The sequence below is a fragment of the Onychostruthus taczanowskii genome, unplaced genomic scaffold, assembly GCF_017590055.1.
Source record: "Onychostruthus taczanowskii isolate IOZ18803 unplaced genomic scaffold, ASM1759005v1 scaffold52, whole genome shotgun sequence".
Classification (NCBI taxonomy): domain Eukaryota; kingdom Metazoa; phylum Chordata; class Aves; order Passeriformes; family Passeridae; genus Onychostruthus; species Onychostruthus taczanowskii.
The window spans coordinates 4073728-4095982 of NW_024502791.1; the positions used below are offsets into that span (position 1 = coordinate 4073728).

General features: G+C 39.9%; 1 protein-coding gene across 1 annotated transcript in view; it reads right to left on the reverse strand.

Moving 5' to 3' along the window:
• Positions 1-21986, reverse strand: part of ANOS1 (anosmin 1) — a 126868-nt gene extending 104882 nt beyond the window's left edge. Inside the window, exon 1 of the mRNA XM_041416523.1 lies at positions 21798-21986. Coding sequence (XP_041272457.1) covers positions 21798-21986 — 189 coding nt within the window. The remainder of the gene's footprint in view (positions 1-21797) is intronic.
• Positions 21987-22255: the final 269 nt, after the last annotated feature.

The window sequence follows — 22255 nt, forward strand, 5'->3', positions numbered from 1 at the left end:
AAACAGAGAGGGCAAATTCAGATTGGATCATAAAAAGTTTCTTCCCTAGATAAAGGTGGTGAGATACTGGAACAGGTTGCCCAGAGAAGTGGTGGATGCTCTATCATTAGAACTGCTCAACAACCAATATGAGCTCATGGAAGATCCCAGGGCAGGAGGGATGAACTAGATGGTCTTTAAAGATCCCTTCCAATTTCCATCATTTTGTGACTTCAACTATCTCCATAGTCAGAATCATAGAATGATTTGTCATTCACCACAACCCTTAATCTGAACCTCAGAAAATTTATATATGTCTTTTTTTTCATATGAGCTGAAATGCTAACAATTTCTACTCCTGTATTACCAAGGAAGCTATGGGGATAATAAACATAAAGACATATTCACTTTTTTTCACTCCTTTTCACTTATTTGCAGTTATTTAGGAGCACTTTAAAACAAACAGTTCATACCATTTAATTTCAATATTTTCTGAAAATTTATTTTATCTTCCAGCAGATTACCATGCAATACTACCTGATTTCATAATACCAATTTTATCTGTCATTATCATAAAATTTAGCTAAAACTGAGATTTGATAGCATAAGATTAGCTAACTATGAGCACCATCTCAGGTCCAACCCTTTGGAAAGAGACATAAATAAAAGAAATAAAACTTTAGAACAGCTGTAAATAACATAAACCAGTGGGAATTCTTTAGTATTACTCTCAATGCTGTATTAGGATTTATTATTTCCATTTACAAATCTAGCCAGCAGCAATGTTACAACAATATTTTATGTGCTAGTTTCAATATATCCCCCTTTCTTCTTCACATAAAATGTGACAGAAGTAGCTGATTGCAATAACAGATCAGTAGCAGCTCACCACTTTGTTTCAGTTACACTGCTACTTTCCACTGAACTAGAAAATGCACCTCTGCTTTTAAATTAGATCTGTTACTTGAGCCAATAAAACCATAAATGCCCAGATGTGTGGTTCCCCTACTTGATAATTTCAACATCTACAACTGTTTTAATTTTTCTACTGAAACCTACTAGCACCTGAATTAAAAAGGAAGTCTATCAAAAGGTAAAAATATTGATAAGCCATTTCAACGTCATACAAACTAACATGGTGTGAATGATCTTTCATTGCATAAGGAAAAACAAATTCTACAGGCTTCCTTTGAACAGCAAGGTATCAGAGCAAGCACAAACTCTAAATGAAGGCTCTCCTCCAATCTGCATCCTAACACATGGTTCATCACAAACATTCAGCTGTGATTATTGCTCATGCCAGTGTACCTGGATGAAACCATAATTTCAAATAATCAGCAATTTGTGTTTTCTCTGTAGCATTTTACATGTTTCCACATTGCATTCTCAGTTCCCTCATGTCTGTTTTTCTTCAAACCCAATTCTGACTTGACTTATGCTGGTGAGACTTTTGCCTTCATCTTTAGTGGTGGCTTCAATCTGCAGTGCAAAAATGGCCTCAAGGAAGAGTTAAATACCAATTTTCCTACCCATTTATAAACCTTGCACAGCATATCTTCAGGGCAACCTTGAAACATCCTAATCTGCATACTGAAGACAGCAAGCTGCACTCAACAGGGCAGACTCCAAGTATCCCATCTTCCCAGGCCTGACACATCACATGAAAGATGTCAGGCAGAGGAAACTAAAGCAGTCTCCAACAGCATATAGGAGATGGATTAGAGGAACTCGGGTCACCACCTGAGCCCCACACACTTTCAATCTGCCAGGAAGGAAATGGTAGACAAACTTCAAGAATCAGACCTTCAAAGACCAGGGCTGTTTGACATGTACAAGAAAAAGAGCTTACAAAAGCAAAAACAGGAGGGGAAAAAAACTAAAACAAAGCAACAGATAAATATTACAAGACTCATAGGATTACAAGATTATATTACAAGATTCATTTCAGCAAGTATTTGTGCACACTTGATTTCCTTCGTTAAACTACAGATGCCCTTCGTCCTAAACAGTTAAGACAAACATCTATATTCTGTGCCTTGAAAAAAGGAAAGCTGTCCAGCATTTCTTGTAAGAAAAAAAATGCATGTAGAGAAGCAAGAAAAAGAAATCAATCTTCTTCTACCTACAGTGGGCCCCATGGGGGGCAAAAAAGTTAATAACATTCACAAGCAAGTACAAACCAGTCTTTAATTGGAACAGCAGAAAAAAAAAAAAAAAAACTAGTATAAAATTACTCAATTTGCATCTCTGTCCATAATTACGTTAGGAGATACAACCCTTCTTTTGAAATGCCAGACATGAGATATGAAAATTAACTAGCCACTTCATCTGCTATGACAGTAGCTGCATATCTATTATCAGTTTTGGAAGCCTCTTCTCCCCTGCCCACCACTGTATCTCAGAAGTGGCCTCTCCTGACAACCTCACTAATTCTTTCAAAATGACAAAAAAGCATAGAAATAAATCTTTCAAATAACAGTACCCACTGAAGTAAAACAGAACATTTAAGTAGACAAATCAATAACTGCTGCAATGATGAATTTAAAAAGAGGCTCAATATACATTTTCTGTACCGCTTCAAAAATCTCAACAGCTTGAAGTTAAAAGTAACAGTAAAGTATAACTTGGGTTTAACATGCATTTCCTGACTGCATGTTCACTATGACACAAATTAATACAGGTACTTATCTATGTCAGTGCTGTGTGTCCCCAGGCCCAGCTCTGAAATGTGGAACTAAGGTGCAAAATGGAATCAACAGAATCACACTAGGCATCCCAGATCCCAAATACAAAAGTATGCACTTAGGAATGAATTTCATGTAAGTCTGTACATTTAGTGGGGAGAGATATCAAAACCAACAGATAGGAAATGCCAAAGATAAACTTATTTCTCAAAGCCCTTCTACCGAGATTAAACACAAACTTGTAGTAAACGTATGGGCAGGAGAACCACAGTACCACCTCTCCTGGTCTGTGGTATTTAGTTATGCTTTTGTATATAAATAACAGGAATATATTTTTATTTGAAAATAATGCAGGAAAATGAAGAGAGGACACCCTCTTATACAACACTATGAACACCTTTCATAGAAGTCTTTCACCAAGTTACAGCAAATTTAAGCCCTTATGCACTTTGAGATGACTGAGCAACAGGCTAGAGTAAAGACTAAAACCTGGCCAGTGAAACCAAACCACTCTGTAGAAATGAACAGCAGAAACATGGAACTGCAGGTGTTGAAGGACAAAGTTATGAAGTTCAATAGAGAGGTCCACCTCAGAAACAGGACTGGCTCTTTCATGGGCATATTTCTAGCATTGTTTCTACTACATGCTTGTCCAGTGAATGTCAAGTTTGAGGACCATTCATTGAAGAAGCCATGGATAAAAGAAGAACAGTATGAGATGGAAATACCCGTAAAATACAACAAAATAGCAATACTATTCTGGTTCCTTGGCTTCTGTTCAGTAAAGAAAGGAAGGAAATACAAACTGAAAGGACTACATTTTGCTCTTTATACAGTTTCTGATTTCATTGTACATTTTGTGTATTTTACGGAAATAATTCCTTAGTAAGGGATTTCTGTTGCCTTATAATGCTTCTAATAAAGAATGAAACTGAAAAAAGTAAGCATCAACGAATAATAAATTGAATGTTACCGCATAGCTTTGAGCCATTCTCATCTGTTCTGTCAGTTGATCCCAGGAAGAAGAGATCAGTACCTTCCTCTCCACTTCCCCTTTTCAGATAGAGAGCAATGAGGTCACCCTTCAGCCTCCTCTCCCTCTCCAAACTAGACAAGCCCAAAGTTCTCAGTCACACTTCTCAGGACATCTTCCAGCCCTGTCACTTGGCTTTGTTGCCCTCCGCTGGGAGCATTCAAGGACTTTCACATCCTTTTTAAATTGTGGGGACCAGAACTGCACACAGCGCTCTCAGTGAGGCTGCATCAATGCTGAATACAGTGGGATAATGACCATTTTCAGCAGCTGGTGGGGCTGTGTTTGATGAACTCCAGGATGTGATTTTCCCTCTCAGCTGCTTTGGATTCCTATTCAGCCTGATACTGACCAGTCACCCCAGGTCTTTTTCTGCAGGGCTGTTGAACTCCTTCTCTGCCAGTTTATACTTATGCCCAGCATTATGCAAAATCCAGCATTTTTTACTTAGCAAATTTCATCCTATTAAACATTGCCCAATGCTCTAACCTATCGAGATCCCTATGCAAGGCCTCTCATCCCTCAAAAGAACCACCAGCACCTCCCAATTTGGTATCATCAGCAAACTTGCACAAATGGTGCATTCACCTGCTGCATGCAGAGCACTGATAAATGTATTGAACAGAGCTGGCTCTAGAACTGAACCCTGAGGAGCACCAGTGATGACCAGACACCAGCCAGATGTGGCCCCATCGATTACAACCCTTGAGCCCAGTCCTTCAGCCAGCACACCATGAACCCACACATCCCACAGCTGAGCCTGGCATTCCCTGACCCCGGATCATCTTTTGCCATGCCTGAGGCTGTTGATGACCCTGATGGATGCCAGCACGCAGCTCTGCCCATCCCTCAGGGGCCACAGCCTGCAATGAGGTCACCCCCAGCCCCTGGCTCTCAATACCCTGGGAGCCAGCCCAGGCTGAGACTCACAGCACAAGTCTGCTTTAAGGTCTAAATAACTTCTTCATTTTTTTCTGATGTTTAAGTAATGCCCTTATCCTAGTTAGCAAAAGCACAAAGCAAAACTTCAACACCAAAACCAAATAAAGATGACCCAAACAAGAGAAAACAAAAAGGCATATAAAACCTACCAGAACAAAACAAAAACAGCAATAAAAAAATACAGCATAGAACTCTAATGTGAGAAAAGGTAGGAACACAAACAGCACTTAGCACCATATTAATCACAATGTTTAATATATTACTATCAAATAACTTTAGGACTGTGTTATATAAACACATGTAGAAATTCAGCATTAAGCTTAACTATGCATATATATTTCCTCTGCCATCTTAGAATGACATACAACTCTTAAAAAAACATGAAAAAACCAAAAAAAAAACCACCAAGCAACAGTATCCTGAAAAAAGAAGATGAGGGCAAGAACACATTTTGGAACAAACACCTGAAGTTATTCTGTTACTGTAATTAACTGTGATACCTTACAACTAAATCAAATGTACAATGACCTGAGAGGAAACCATTTTTATACCACAGATGTTTAAACCATAGAAAAGTCAATGCTGGTTACCGATTAATCCAAAGTAATTAAGTAAAAGAAATGACTGAATGCAAGAAATACTTATAAAAAGGATCATCCTAAAAATTTGTTCTCTGAATTCGCAACTATAAACCAAAATTAATTTATCATGGGTCACAGTGTGACTCTCACTGCCACCTAATTTTAAACATCTGGATTTGACACCAGAAAATGGATATCGCAAATAGTTTTTTTAGAAAGTCTTAGTCAGGTTTTCTTTTGGATTTATGGGACATTGCCATCATCTGTAATGTGCTAGCTCCTATCACAAGATATGGTGGGTCCTCCTGTAGATGGATGGCTAAAAATAGAACTATATTGTCCTAAACTTTGCGTTGATATTTCCTAAACAGTTTATACAAAATCAACCTTTATTGTTGTTACAGACCAAACTATTAAAAGATACAACTTCACATACACCAAAAACAGAAAAAAAAAAAAATTAGACCAGAGTAATTAAAAAAGAAATTCAGAAAATTACCAATTATCACCTCTATCACAAACCACAACACTATTTGCTCTCTGGCTGTCATCATCAGTAGGTTCCTAGAAAGACAATCATCAAAATCCAAAGGCCATTACCAACAAAACAGCAAAAGATCAGTAGTTTTGAAAATAGACTATGCATTACTTGGATTATATTTGCATCTCTAAGTATGGGACACCTTTACTCTTTTTAGAGCACTGTCTTCTCAAATGCACAGAAAAACTACTCAATAAACACAAGCTGTAAAAACAAATGAGCACAGGAATCCTTGTGTCTCCACACACTTGTGAGTTATGACTGCCTTCTTGTGGTTTCACAGACTTCACTCTTACCACTTCTAAGACTGATCTCAACCGAGGTCTTATTCTCTTTAGCAGAAGTCTTTACCAATCCGTAAAAGAATCCAGATGAAATAAATTTCACTTCTCCATGCAACAGGAGAAATTAAACACACAGACACTAATTTGAAGGTATTAAAGCTATATATTGAATCTCAAACTATATTTGGGCCAAATTTCGAACCCATTTTTTGGGATCCAGTTGAAGTGAACAGAAACTAGTCTAACAGCATTAATATGGGAAGTAAAAGATAGCTTGTCAACTACTTGTTCATAAGCTCTATTTCAAAATCCCCACACTTTCAAAATGCTAATGCACCTCTTCTGTTGTGTCATAAACTAGATTTGCTATTCATATGAAATAATGAGATAATAAAAGTATATGCTGGCTCAAGGATGTGACAGAAGTGTAGCCTTGGGAAATTAACATCAAAAAGTACAAAATGCATTCTAAAAACATAATGCTTGCTTATGTAAAATACAATATAAATGTAGACATATACAACCTACAGCTGGTTCTCAATATACTGTAGGATTCAAAGCTTCAGAAATGTTTGCATGCTGCTTTGAATGCTGATTTGATTTTATAACTGAAAACTACAGTCCATATTACTATTCTGTAGAAGATTACTGGTTAGCTGGGCGAGTCCCCACAGCATGTGATGTGGTTTATTTTTATTTATCATAGGCTGCATTTGCCTCCACTGCCTACCAAGAGAGCATTCCAGAATCAGCTACAAACCCCCTAGGAAGTCATGTGGACCACAGAAACACATCTATTGAGCAAAACACCTGGTCTTGATGGGCTTGATTGTATGCACTACACATATTTCAACTTTCCCCTTTCCTTCAACTAATTCTAGTCTGGTCCCACGGACACTATGCCCATTAGTTGCTAAAGCACATTATATCCCCCTGGATTATCTCTCCCAGTTATGTTAATCCAGAAGTCCAGTGCATGAACTCTCAGACTGGTCCATAATGAGAAAGAAAAGGTGATCATGATACTTAAGAGACTCACTCCCAAGGCAAACTCTGATCCACATTAAAACACTAATGTGCAGTTGGATCTCAGACATTTCTAACATCTCCCAAACACACAAGACTAGTAATTCAGTGCTTCCTATTACACTGAATTTCCTCAAAAGCCACAGTTTCAGAGTCAGTCAGGGCAGCTTTCCCTTCTGAACTCGCAAAATGCTTAAGGTTCTGTTGCCTCACATCCTTAAGAAACTAACCACACACACACAATAAGAATAACAACTATGCATTTTTATATCAAGTAAAATGCCCATTATAGTCTAACCATAAACTACACAAACATGGAATACCCATGTATGTTGCACTGTCATGGAGTAATTTCTGATTCCAAAAACTGGAATCAGAAATTACTCCATGACAGTGCAACATACATGGGTGTTCCATGCACTGTACTGTACCACATACTGGCCATGTGACGTTTCACTGCATTTTCTCCTATTCTGTTCTGGCACGTATGAGAGGGACATCATTATATACTACACTTTTAACTACAGCAAGAGTATGGACACACACACCTGTCCTTCAAATTTAGCACCTCTTCAGTAGCCATATTACTATGACTCAGTCAGGTATCATCAAATTATACACTCACATTCTTGGGCTTAAGAGACTACTTATTTCCAATAGAATCACAAGAAATTCACACGATAAATTTCAGGAATGCATTTCCTTGCTTTTGGCATGTGTTACTAGTTTACAAGACACTAAATATTTCAAACCACACTAGCAGCCACATCTCCACAGGCTGATGGATACATATATTTTCATTTCCCTTTTAAAGGAACACAAATGAAAATACTAATTCCATGAAGCACCTTTCTCAACATAAAATATTTGTGACAAGTATCTCCTTATTCCTATTGTCTTGATGTATTACTATAAAATTTTTCCTCTTTGAAGGCAATAAACTCAATAAATATAATTGCCAATATGAATACTGTGTTTCATTATCTTTTAATATTTTTAAAGCATGTATTAAAGTATAATTTCAGCAGTAAAATTTAGCACAAATTCTACAGACGAAATATGCAGTCTAAAATTTGACCATAACTATTCATTGGTAGCTCCAGAGACCTATTAATATTTGTAACATTTTTTTATACAAAATCATATTTTGGATGAATTATTAAAGTGCAAAGAAAAGCTCTCAAAAGTAAAGTGTAAAACTTAACACAGTCCTTGGAGGTCTAAGAGTTGTGTAAATGGTCTTTGGGGATTTTTGTTCCATTTTCCACAGAAGAACTGTCTCAGTGAGTGAAGTGCACCTCACCAGACCTGGGATTTCCTAGAAACATTTGCAAAAGGGTTGTGGCCGTTCAGGAATTAAGAGATTTTTTCAAATAAAAACGACCCTTGGACTTAGGCTACTTTGCTTATCTGCAATCTGAACCAAACCCCTCACAATATTGTTAGAAACCACACACACACAAAAAGAGTCTTTCACCACAATAGTTTTTGCTTATCTGCAATCTGAACCAAATCCATCACAACATTGTTAGAAACCACACACACACAAAAAGAGTCTTTCACCATAATTGTTAAAGCAGCATTTCTGAAAAAAAACCAACAAGTATTATTTCCCTGATATATTTTAATTATTAATCTTTCCATATATCTGCCTTCACTGTAGATGTTGCAGGGAGACAGAAAAGATGTCATGGGTGCAGTCTGATAAGGCCACAATTTATTGTTTCATCTCTAAAGCACAGCTCAACAAAAATTTTATCAGAGAGGTTAACACTCATCTCTCCATTGCTCCTATTTTTTTGGTCCTTGGCCTGTCCCTTCGCAACGCAGCTCTCACTTCTGCAGAAGGCCAACACACACGGCTTCTAAATTAAACCTTTATTGAAGACTAGGAGATGCCAGTAGCATCTGCTCAGATACCGCACATCACATCACTTACTGAACGTCCTTCTCCCAACAGTGGCACGCAAGCGGAGGAAGTCATGATGCCTTTCTCCAACCAGCCAGTGCTGCTGTCTTTCCCCAGCTCCCAGACATGAAAACCCTGTTGGTGTTTGTGTGTAGACCACATTCTTACTCCATTCCTGTTTTAAGGAATGGTAATAGATCCCACAACAGCAGAAGTTGCGATGACATTGTGGTGACAATGGATGAAAAACAGGCCCCGAGCAAAGAAGCACACTGAAGGGTGGGTGAGTCTTTGCCTTTCCACTTGAAATTTAACACATCTGCTAACCTGATCCTAGCTGAGCCCCTTTGGGCCTGCAATACTGCCAGTATATTCCTGAGAGAAACAGCCTTTTAATGCAAGTTACAATAGATTCTTCCCGTTTTCTTTGGGACTTTTTCCACTTTAAGAACTGTATGCTACAAAAAATTTATATTCCATGGGACAATTACTGCAGTCCAGTGTCCCAGACCACCTTGCAAGCCACCTAAGACTGTGAAAGGACAGATGACAGAGAGAAGAAATCAACATTACCTTCTACTGATAGCAAAATACTAAAACTACTCATACAATTCAAGGTACAGGGGTATTAACTTGATCTTTCTTCACTGACAATCTTCAGTGGGAAATTTATGTTGCTTCATCACATTGCCATAAAATTTCCCACAAACATAAAAGCACATCATATGTTAGAGTTTTAGAATACAGTCTTATAACTAACTAATGAAGACATACCATTAAAGGAAAATAAATCTCCTTTCAAGGCAGAACTGAAGCATTTGTCATTAACACATATGGTTACCAGAGATGTAGCTGTTATGCAGAACAAGCATTTGCTGACAAGTCCATCATGTTTCAGACCTTCCTGGCACCAGGTGAAAGAGCTAAAAATTAAATCATGTTAATTTGCATTGAAGTTATTGAAAGGCTTGTAACATGAGAGATGTCAAAGCACAACCTAAGTCCCTACCCAAGCCACAGCATTTTAAAGCCTTCAGTTAATGTAAACAATTGGATATGGAATTTCACAGAATTCCACTGCAGGGATCACACCACTTGTGAAGCCCAGCATTTGCTTTTATATCTTTAATCTAAATCAACAGCCACAAAAGAATAAGGATATATATTGTAATATATATCCTTAAGCTCATAAAATGTGGATGACTGCAGTTAATACCAGTTGTCAATCACTTGTGCTATCAGCAGGCATTTTTTATTAAGATTCTGTTTCTCTTTCTTAAATCACATTTTTCTGCAGAACTGACAAATATTTCAGTTGTTCCTTTTTGGAAAGTCACTTGTACTGGTGATATGCTCCAGGAATTATGTCCCAATTATAAAGTTTCCTTCCATTTTACTAGCTTTGTCACCTGTGTAAAGCAACCAAGAAAGAAAGCCAGTGAAGGGGGTTCTGGTACTATATGTAGATTGATAATATTCATGTTTCTTTTTCATTGGACTGAGGAGCTCTGCTCGATTTACTTTCTCAGTGGGAAGTTCATGGGTGAGAACAAGTTAACTGAGGCTCAATCTATACCAGATGGATCTCCTAGGTATGACTAAGCATCTTAAGAGGCATAAAAATTTGACATCTGCTCCTATTATTAAGAGCACAAGCCACGCCTGTTGATGAAACTTAAAGGGATACTTTGGAATCCCTGAAGACACCTGGATACATGGAGTAACAATCAGAAACTGGGCAGTATCTCACCTTTTAAAAAAATATTTGTCTATTGTCTTTAGAGGTACTTAGCTCTGGTTACATTAAATTGCTTCTACCTTCCCTTGTCATCTGAGAGAATCTCTTCTACAAATATTTAAAGGTGCTTTGCATCTAGCATATAACTGGCAATTCCGTTTTACTTTGTTCTAATGGCATTGTGTTATTTACTACCACTGAACTGAAAAGAAAGATGTCATGACACGAAGCTAATCTTCTTTAAACAGCATACTGAGAACTTTCTTGTTTTTATCAATAAACTCTAAACAGATATTTCTAGTATATTTTCACTGGCCTAAGCTTGTTTCCATTGAAACCATTGGATGCATTACTATCAAGCGTAGAGATATCAGACTCAGGCCAGAAACAATAACTTCAGAAAAATCCCATCTTAAGCTATTAACTATATAAATGGAAGAATCAATGAGTATCAGTCAGAAATCTGAAAGACCCCCAGTTGAATTAAACAACATGAGCCTACCCTACATTAGTTTTTAAAGCTCTTCAGTTTTTTAAACTAATCAAGTCATGTTTTCTATTCCAAAACAAAGGCAGCCAGCATATCCTTTAGGAAACTGTAAATGTTCACTTTTCTACAATTCGGAAAACAGCTGAGGTTAAGTTTAACTTTCAAGTTTAGTTCACACTGCTGCTTTTTTTTTTTTTCTACATAAGGACAGTTTGGAACACAGGAAGAAGACTTCAAATAATTATTGTTTGCTGTTCCGCATCAACTGCTACTGAAAATTCTGGCTTTGATGCTGTCCAGGGCTCAAACACACAGGTGTGAATCTATGAATAATCCAAACCTTTTTTTACAAGATGAGTTAATATGCTGCATGTACAGCATGTGTGCATTTCTGCTCCACTTGGTCAGTGAGGATCCACTGGACAGAAAACCCATGAAACTTACCAGAAAGCTACTGTCTTTCTCATTGTGTATTCAACTTTTTAACTCAAAGAAAAAATCCAGCAATAAGCTCCTAGCTGTAAAAATCTGCATCTTCTTTCCTTATCTACCCTGACAAACATGTCCCATAGCTGCTCCTAAGTACTATATGAAGTGACACACTCTTCATTAATTGGATTATTTTTACCTCTTTGTGTCAGTTTGTCTAAGCCCAAACGTTTCTTCCACCTACTGCATATCCAGACTGACCAATGTTTGGCTAATTCTTGATCTCAGTTCACAGCTGCATAGAAGGAAATTTCAAAAGAGAAGAAAGCCTCAAGCTCTTTTAGTTCCAGTTCCCTTCCCAAAATTGTTAGGTACAAATTAAATGTCAACATATTATACACTCTTTGTAACTAATTAAAATGGGGGCAGATAATGGTGTGATTCATTATTGTTGTAGTTGTAGTTACACATTAACATGATTTTATTGTTGTCAAAGGAGCAACAACCATCACCTAATCAAAAAAGAAAAAAAAAAAGCCACACAGTTGAAATAGTTTATATATAGGGATACAAATTCTAGGGAAGAGAATGACAAATAGTCACTGTATTAAGACATCATCATCATAATAATACATTGTTATCACCCCTTCTTCACTGTTTGCTGCTTCACATATCTGTTCAGCCATGTGCTAAATTTAAAGGAAACCCAAAGTCTTGCAGCACCGAGGTCAAAAAAATGAATTTTGTAGTGTCTAGGTCCAAAAATGCCCTGAGGCCTGACTGGAATGTTCCAGTCATTAGCAGTTAAAAAACATGATCAGTTAAATACAAATGACATATTGCTCTATGCTCATGGCCTAAATCACTAGCTGAGAAATCACATTCATGTACATGAACTGAGATTGCTTTTCTTTTTTTCAAATATAAATTACTGTGAAGATAACTTCCCTACAGAGTAATATATCAAAAAAAGAAAAACAGAACTATGCTTCTAAATTCTCATAAGAATGGCAAGGAAAGTTGAACTATGTTTGCACTAGACTAAATGAGTACATTATTCTCATCCAATCTTCACCATCAGCCTCAATTTCTGACTGTCTGGACAGAAGACATTTGCTCCAAAGCAATCCTTTTTCCCTCCTATTATCTTATTACAGGATCCATGACAGCTAGATTGCAGCCCTCACTGGCAGAAAAACCAGGCTTCACCACCTTGGCCAGGTTTGCAGTTTCAGCAGTGACCACTTGAGGAATTACAGTGGCAGCAGTTTGTCTGAGTTCTGACATGAAAGACAATGTCAGCTAGAGCTTTGTTGTGAATTTTCATAGCAGCCTTTCCTGTAAGTGACCGCTTCAATGAAGACAAAAGGGTTTTCAAAGCATGTTTACTATGTTTCAAAAAAGAAAAATTACATTTTTTAAACCAAGTAAAATTTCAAGCAGATGAGAAAGGACAGAAATAAAACATGTTCACAAGAAACAGTTACATTACTCTTCCTACAGACCCATTACCTCTGTTCTCTGCTTCCATAATTCCTTAATTTGAATTAACTGTGTCACAGGAAATTTTGCAGTGCCCTCTACTCTCACATAATTTCTCCTTTCATTATTGCAAGCCTGCTAAAGTCCACCTATCTCCACCTTTCTCCATTCTGAGACTCCATCCCTTTTCTTGCTTCTCCTACAAGTTCTGAAGACATGTGCTCCTCAGCAATGTCAGCTGCTTACCAGAGGAGTCCTGTCCTTTGCAAACTTGAGACAAGTCTCTTCTTTTTTAAAGGAATGTAATTACACATGCATGTACATAACTTTGATGTCACATCTCTTTGACAGTCTAGAGAGATGCATTGGTGAAAATGTTATTCACAGAAGACAACAGAAATGCGATTAAAACTTTACTGGGGTTGTTCCCCAAATCTGGAAATATCTGATATTCTTTTCAGTGGATGGAAAGAATGTGTGATTCTTTTTAATCACAGATTAAAAGAACAGTACTCTACTTTCAAGTTTAAAGGGTCCACTTACCTTTCAACACCCCCAGTTCTCCATCTCTGTGTCTTGTGACCTCTTGGTCATTAAAAGACTGAAAAACAGATACAACTGAAGCTGGGACACCAAGTTCACAGCACTCTACTTTGTTGACTACATGGCCTAGTGCTCACACATGGACCTGATCCAGCTGAAATCAACAGAAGGCTTTTCACAGACTTCAAAGGTTTTTGAAGTATAAAGCCTTATAAGGCTCAGCTGTGGGAGAGATCAAAAAATGAAGATTCTTGGTGTAAACTCCTAGGCAAGGCATTTTAGTGCAAGGTTTACATTTGCTAGGCACCAGCTACTCAATATCGATACAGATGTGCGTGTCTTCTGTAAGATGCTCCTGATACTTACTCCTACTTCCAATTTTTAAAGATACAGATGCTAAATTATAGCACTTTCTTCTGTTTACAAAAGTTGGCTATGTACTCCAATTCAGCTAGTGAAACAGTAAAAATTCACATAGAATGGCCAGTGGAGATGTAGGTCAGAATGTGAGTAACAGTCTATCAGTAAACATGATTTCAGCACTCAATCTTAAGAAGATGCCCTTTACAAAATGACAAATGATGAGCATCTGGAAAATCAGTCTGCTTTTCAAGTTGTCTCAGAAATCTAATGTTTTGGGGGTTTTTTCCTTATACAACACTTGCAAAATCAAATACATTTAAATTGAGTTCAGAGTACTAGTTAATCACAGTGGCAACCCACATTCTGACAACAAATAACGCTTTAGCAATAGTTTTAATATGAACACTACCCATATGAAAAATCTTTTGCTCTGTATTAAGTGGCTATATCTTCCAATGGAAAAAGACTTACATTTTAGAACTGACAGCGTTTTTCTTTCAGAAATTTTCTAATGCTTTTCAAAAGCAGCATTTCCTCCCCCTCACCAACATGACTGTGACATTCAAACTATTCTTTCCCAATATTTTCTATACATAAAATGTCTGCTTTAAAACCTATTAGTAATTCCTGTTGGGCTTATTACACCTTTGCACATTGACCAAATTAACAGCAATTTTAATTTTATGAACATAAGCGTAAAGAAATTTTTTTCTTAATATGTAAGAATACACAAGTAAATGTGAGAAAAATATCTTGGCAACTCCCATTGTTCAGTACAATTGCTCACCATTTACTTACATTTTCATACAGTTCACTTGATTTGCATTTAAACGTACACTTGAGACACTGACAAATATTTTCATTTAGGAAAGCAATGAGCAACTCTGAGTCAAAGTCGCTAGAAAATAATGACCAGACGATGTAAACCTCTGCACTCATATCAACTATGCAAGCATCCAGTGAGGGCAAAGAGATTTGGTTATGAGAGTTAAAACCTCCACTTAGGGAGGTTCAAATCAGAAATCAGGGAGGTTCATACCGGAGCAGGTTACAACAGCAAAGACTAACTATGGCTCAGTTACACAATACACTGAACAATGCAGCTGTTTTCACTAGATGTAACCATTGTCATTCAAAACAAACCTTTCATTTTCACAGGTTTTACCCAGGATTCTGTTAGATCTGTGCAGCTTTTGTTCACTATTGCAGATCTTGATAATCAGGGCACACCAAATGCCAGAATAATGATCCAGATCATATGCCATATGAACATAAAAAAACAGGAGAATGATTGGGCCTTTTAATGAGTTTTGAGAAAAACAAAGTAATGACAAATGCTACAATTTGTCTGTGGAAATAAATTAGGAGCAGTGTGCTTTGCAAGACATATGAAAGTCAGAATTACTCAACACAAGAGCTATTTTTGGAAAGGAGATGAGTACTGAAACAGCAACAAAAGCAGATGGCACACATCCTCACATTTAGAAAAGGTTGTGAACATGTCACAGAACTAAGCAAATTCAGTGCCTGGGCAGCCTGTCCACTGGAACTGAAACATTTGGGGAATAAGACAATACATATCTACCACATATCATTACAGAAGTACCACATATCTTTTCAAAAGATTTAATAAAAAACAATTTATAGTTTCACAGTTATTCAAGCCAGTTACAATAAATGGTTTCTCTAAAATTTCCAGCTTCTCTACAGCAGAGCATAGAGAGACACATGCATCCTGGACTTTCAGCCTGGCCACCACTTTCCCAGCTGGGACCCATTGCAGATTATTGCAGGTGCAGTCACTTCAGAGTTACAGGCAATTTGAAGGCAGATGTGCTGGCATGGAGACAACTAGCTTCCTGACTTGTAGGTGAAATCTGGTATTGCTTATCTAGAGGTAATCACTTGCACATTATTTGCTTGCAGATATAAAATCTGAGAACCTTTTATTACTTACTTAAAAGAATTGCCTGTTTTTCTTCAAAAACTTCAGTTGTCCTGAAAGGCAAGAGTCCTTCTACAACACTAAAAACAACCTCCTACCACCATATAGTTATCAATCATTCGATATAACATACTGCTAAGGCCTTACTCTTCCCTTTTACAGCTACTAAACATTATGCAACATATGGTTCTATTAGCTTAAAACAATATTTTTCCATACTTTCAAAAACAATTTTGAGTTAGCCTTGGCTCATCTAGCTTAGTACTAATTCCTAAGTACTAAATCATAGTATATTACTATTAGATTTACACTAAATCACATTTACAAGAGGTAATTTCTCTCTAATTTCCTTCCATATATCACAAAATTGGCTTACCACTTGAGGGATGTCTATGTTGTGTCAAAATTTTCAGCTACAATTCATCCACTTCACAAATAAGTCAACATGAACACAGAACCCCATTGTGACCAAGGTCATCCATGGTGTGCCCATTTTAACAAGTTTAAACTATCTCTCATGAGCCTGTTCAAGCAGCTATCACAATGCTGGATCACAAAACATGTCTACAACTCCATGTACCTGGACTTTCCCCTGATGAATGAAGAAATGGATCTGCTAAGATTCAATTTACTACTGAAGATTACCCCCTCAAAAAAATTTAAACCTATAGTGAGATGTACCAATATCTAAAAAGATGGAAAAAATTTGATTTAGCATTAGCATTGTGGTTTTAAAGCAATGACAATCATAAACAGTCATATATGAATTCATGTAAGAAAACCTAAATCCTGAAAATGCATTTGGAAGGCATTATATCTTTAAAATGTACTAATCCTGTTCTCTGTTCTAGTCACTCCTCCACACCTGCAGTGCTAGGTCCAGTACTGGGCTCCCCATTACATGGAAAGAGATGGACTTAGTGGACGGAGCCCTGAAAAGGAATAGTAATATCTCTCACATGAGAAGAAGCTAAAAGAACTGGGAATGTTTAATCTGGAATAGAAAAACCTCAATGGTTTCTCATCAATGCTTCTAAGTACCTGATGGGAAAGAGTAAAGAAAATGAAGCCAGACTCCTCTCAGTGAAGCCCAGTAACACAACAAGAGGCAATGGCCAAATTTGAAACATGGGAAACTTCATCTGAACAGTAGAAAACACCTTTTTTGTTACTGTGAGGGTGGTTAAATGCTAGAACAAGTTGCCATGAGGTGGTGAACAGTAGAAAACACCTTCTTTGTTACTGTGAGGGTGGTTAAATGCTAGCTAGAACAAGTTGCCGTGAGTTGGTGTTCAACCTCAGCATATACTCTGTGAGCTGTAACCTCTCCAGCGACTCCACACCACAAACACAGGCAATTTTACTGGCAACTACCCCAAATTCTTAAGACATGTTCTACCACCCTCTCAGCTTTTGACCCAGTAAACAAGACTGACCAGTCCTCTGTATTAAGTAAATTATCAAGTTGCACATATTATGCAGGAAGGCACTTGAGCTTGAGAGGTCTATAACAGATCCCAGCTGAGACAAAGATCAACGAGTCCACAGGTCAAAGTAAAGTTTGCTCACCATAACATTTTTAGCCTAAGTAGTTACAGTGATTTTCAAGCTCTTATTCACAAAGAAAATTTTAATCATGCCAGTTGTAAAACATGTCTCAGATGGCTGGGATTAGAGATTAAAATCCAAATTGTTTTTTTCACTCAGCTTGAAAACAAAACACTAAAAAGGTCACTGCCATGTGTGCTCCCCCAAAACAAAACAAGTTCATCCACAATTAATATCACACATGGGAAAGGCTACGCCCACAGATAGCAATGCAAGGAGTTTAATCTCACTCCACTAAAACAGGTTATGCAGAAAAGCCCTACCAAAACTAATCTGAGCATTCAGGCCTCTTATCCAGCTGGCTGTATGCAGTCCCTGTTTATACTCATACCCTTTTCAAAAAAAACAAAAACTTGTGCAGTAACTGACCTGATCTTCATGGGGGCTTTACCTACTGTACTAAATTACTATAAAACTAGATTCACAAACAAACTTTGAATAAATCAAATTAAAATTTGTACCTTTTTCCTGGAGATCAACTAAAACCCTGAGACAGAAACTGCCTTAATAAGAAAATGTTGAGGAAAGAATATATCCAATGACATTACCGTTCAACTTCAGTCCCAAAAAGAGTATGCCTTTTTTCCACACAGGATTCACAGTCTTGGTGTTTCTTATGGAGCTAGACACCTTAGTCCTTCCTCTCATTTCAGACTAGAGGAGGAGTTGCCCTTCCCATCTTATAAGGGCACCATGCTAATACCCAGGCATGCTCTTTTAGCTAACAGCCAAATGCACACAATGCTGATTATGATATAGGACTTCAAGGCTCAAATCTGCACCTTCTCCTAAGCAGGCCATTTGATGGTAAAGCTCAAGCTTACTGGAAGAGCATTCTTGCCATCCTGCCCTGTTCAGGTGTTTTAGAGAGAATTTTGTCAGAAAAAGAAACACGCCACTAGGAACTCTGCTTTATCAAGAGCACAGGTTCCAGTGAATGCTCCAATTACTCCCTCATACATCTTTTGCAACAGTCATAGTAAAACTCTAGTGTCAACACCTAAAATGGCTTAAATAAGTACTCTGAACATAAGGCTAAAGAGATGAGTTCTCTTTGCCCTTACTCTTTTTGGTCACAGGTCAATGAATGCTTCATTCGGTGCTGTCCAGGGGCCTAAGTCACACAGCTGGGATAAAAATGCTCTCATCTGCAAAATTTCAGACCAAGCTAAAGCCCACTACTGAATGCATTCCAGTAAGACAGAAGAGATATGTTGGAGCCCATTCATTTAAAGATTAAACATAATTCTCTACTGTGGATGAGCATGTAATCAATAAGTTTTATATAAAAGAAGAATCCACTGTGACCCCTCCTGATTACAATTTTTTGTTTGATTGCTTAGGATGAAAGACCTTTGGGCTAGCATGCTCTCTGTGAAAGATCATGGCCTGGAAATATGCCCTAGATATAAAACACACACATTTCATTGGGTCTAAGACCCACGTGGTACATAACTCTCATAATAATGTCATGTATCCTTTGGTATAACCTCTACATGGAACTTCCCAACATCACCAGAACTGGAACACCCCCCTAGCCATGGAGATTTTATAGGAATAAGCAGGCATCCATGCCCCTTCATCAAGTATTCTGAAGATGAAAGATTTTTGATTTAGGCAAACAATTCTTCTTCTAGCCTACATCAATAGTCTACATGGAAAAAAAATATTATTTGACCTATGCTTCAGTTAAAATAATTTCTACTGTCAATGTACATTTAAAATAGGCTTAGAATTGCTTCCCAAGTGCAAATTAACAAATAGGTTTTTTTAGAAAGAATACCTCTCTTGAAACTTTTAAGAATAAGGATAGTAAAGAAAAATAGGTGAAACATCTCCCGGGGACGGGGGGGTGGGAATGAGTTAAAATCCCTTATGAACATTTATAAGATTAGCCGCCATTCAAACAAGAGACAGACTTCTTATTCATACTACCTGATTCTCTTTAAAAAGTCGTTAGTAACGTGATTTTAGTACCATAAACTATGTGAAATTAAGTCTCTGTGAAGTTTTGGGGACATCACCTCTTGCAAAGCATGTCCAGCTGCTGTCACCCTAACCCCCACCACTGAGGCCGTATCTAAAGCAGGGCTGAGAAATGAGTGGGTCAGTCTTTCAATTCTTGCCTAACTGGGAGACACTAGAGTTCCTTCCTGCTCTGATTGGGAAGAGCTAGTGTTTAGTTTGCTTCAAAGGCTGAATCAGATTACAAGATAAGTGGACATCTGAAATGAAAAGAACTCCAGAAATTGCTACCAGTTGAGATGAAAAGGGGAGGGGAATGGCTAGAAGGAGGGAGAAGAGAAAGGAATGGAACATCATACCCTTTAGCCCACATGGAATAATCTGGCCCAAACCTGCACATCCTACAGGCCACACTGCTTTATCAGTCTCCTATGAGAACACTGGATGCTTGATGTACTTTAAAACTCTCCTCCTTTTCCTCATTATAAGACAATGGAGAGCTTAACTTTTATAAACGAGAGCACTTTATCTTCCAAACATTACAGTCGTTTCATGTCTAACAGGAGTTTAATCCGTAGTAATTAAGATAAATTACCACATGCTTTAGGAGGTTGGGGTTAAAACTCTGAGATTTTCAATTGATTACAAAAAACAGCCAGTTATCAAGTCCAAACTGAGTAATTCTCTACTTATTTTACTCTAGCTAATTAAAACGTAATCACGATTGTTTGCAGTGCGCATTCAGTCAGCAGTTTTACGTTGAAAAAGAAATCTTGCCAAGAAAACACACAAAAAAAGAAAGAAAAAAAAAAGCCTTTCACTATGAATCGGCTTGATCTAAACTGCCTCTTTAGCCACTGAAACTGTAAAACAAGTAAGTTACAACCGCTTGACAACGCAATAAAAAACACTAACCGCTCTCCGGGACAATGAACTATATTAATGGGTATCCTCCTTTCAGGCCATCCCGCGATGCACGGAGCACGCTGACAGCCGCCCCCGGCCGAGCCCCGCCGAGCAGCGGGCAGGACAGGGCAGGGCGGCCCCTTCTCCGGCCGTCTCGGCTCGCAAACCCAGTCTCTTCAACCCAAACCTGGTTGCAGGCACCCAACCAACTTGCTGCTGCCCTTACAACGCACACACTCAGCTCTCAGTTAATACTCCCCCACGCCTTTTTTTTTTTTTTTCTTTTTAAATCAGTTTATCCTTAAATACCTCTGAGACCTGCCTCTGGTGCCAACACCTTTGCACCGAACGCAACTCCACCCAAAGCACTTGTCCGGGCGCTCCCGGTTTCTCACCGCCCGGCAAGCCGGGGGTGAGCGAGCGGCGTGTCCCCGGCGTGCCACCCCGAAGGGCCGAGGTGGCTCCCTTCACACCGAGCTGGCCAGCCCTTCCCCAAAGGGGCTGCGGCGCTGGGGAGGGAGAACGGCTTGCAGCTCGGAAGGGTTTCCGTCATTTGCATGAATTCGAGTAGGTTTAATATTTGCGCAGTGAAGAACAGGTGGGGAAAGGGATAGGTACGTGTGCAACTAGAAGAGGGGAAAGGACCGGGAGACAGACACCCGCTGCTCTTGCACTAGCTCCGCGCTGCTTCCAGCGGGTCTCCCGCCACTTCAATTCCATTTCTTCCCACTTCATCCCTATTTGTCCCGTTAGCCAGAGATGTGCCTCTCTGTCCCAGAAAAAAAAAAAAAAATAGCGTTACCCCCACCCTCACCTTCCAGGAGGTCAGAGCTAAGTACGACACGTTCATGATTATCGCTCTTAAAAAATAGGCTCAAACTTTCCCACGGGGCTGGGGAAGCGAACCACCTGCGGCGGCCTGGCGCGCAGGCAGGCAGGCGGAGCCCCGCGGGATCACCGCCGCACCGCCCGTCGCTCGGCAGGACGAGCGCACCGCCGGCCCGGGAGCGCCGTGTGCGCCCGCCCCGCCGCCGCGGACACCACCGGAGGCAGCGGCCGGGAGCGCCGGGCACCTGCGAGGAGCCAGGGCAGAGCGTGCCAGGAGCCCCACGACCCGCCAGGCGGGGAGCCCGGCCGGCACCCACAGGCATCGACGGGGCTCGGCGCTGCCGCGGGGCCGTGCCCACCTGTCCGGCGCCTCCAGGTGCCGGCCATCCCCTGGGGGTGCGGGCCCCCACGTTCGCCAAGCCCCAGCCCGGCCGTCCTTTTCGCCCCCACCCCGCGCCCCGGGGGACACTCGCTCTCCGGACGGTGGCAGAGAGGCTCCCTGCGCTGTGCCATGCCCCTACCTGGAAATGCTTGAAGAAGGCGGAGATGCGGGTGATCTGGAGGCTCAGGCACCTGGAGGTGCATCTGGCGGTGGCGAAAGCCTCGTCCTGCCTTCGGGCGGCGGCGGCCCCCGGCCCGTCGGGGCTGCCGCAGGCGGCCGTCACCCAGAGGAGCAGGGCGAGGGACACGCCGGGCGCCCTCCGCACCATCGCTCTGCTGGAGAGGAGGGCAGAGGGGCGGCCGGGCGGCGCGGGGGGCTGCAGGCACCGGAGTGAGCTGGCTCCCGCTCGCTGGGCTGGTGCCGGGCTGCGCCGGGGACGGACACCTCCGCGCCGCAGAAACTACACAAGAAAGTTCAATCATTCAACTCCCCTCACCCTCGTCCTCCCCCCGCCCGCCCCGGCCCACCGCGGGGGGCTGCAGGCACCGGAGTGAGCTGGCTCCCGCTCGCTGGGCTGGTGCCGGGCTGCGCCGGGGA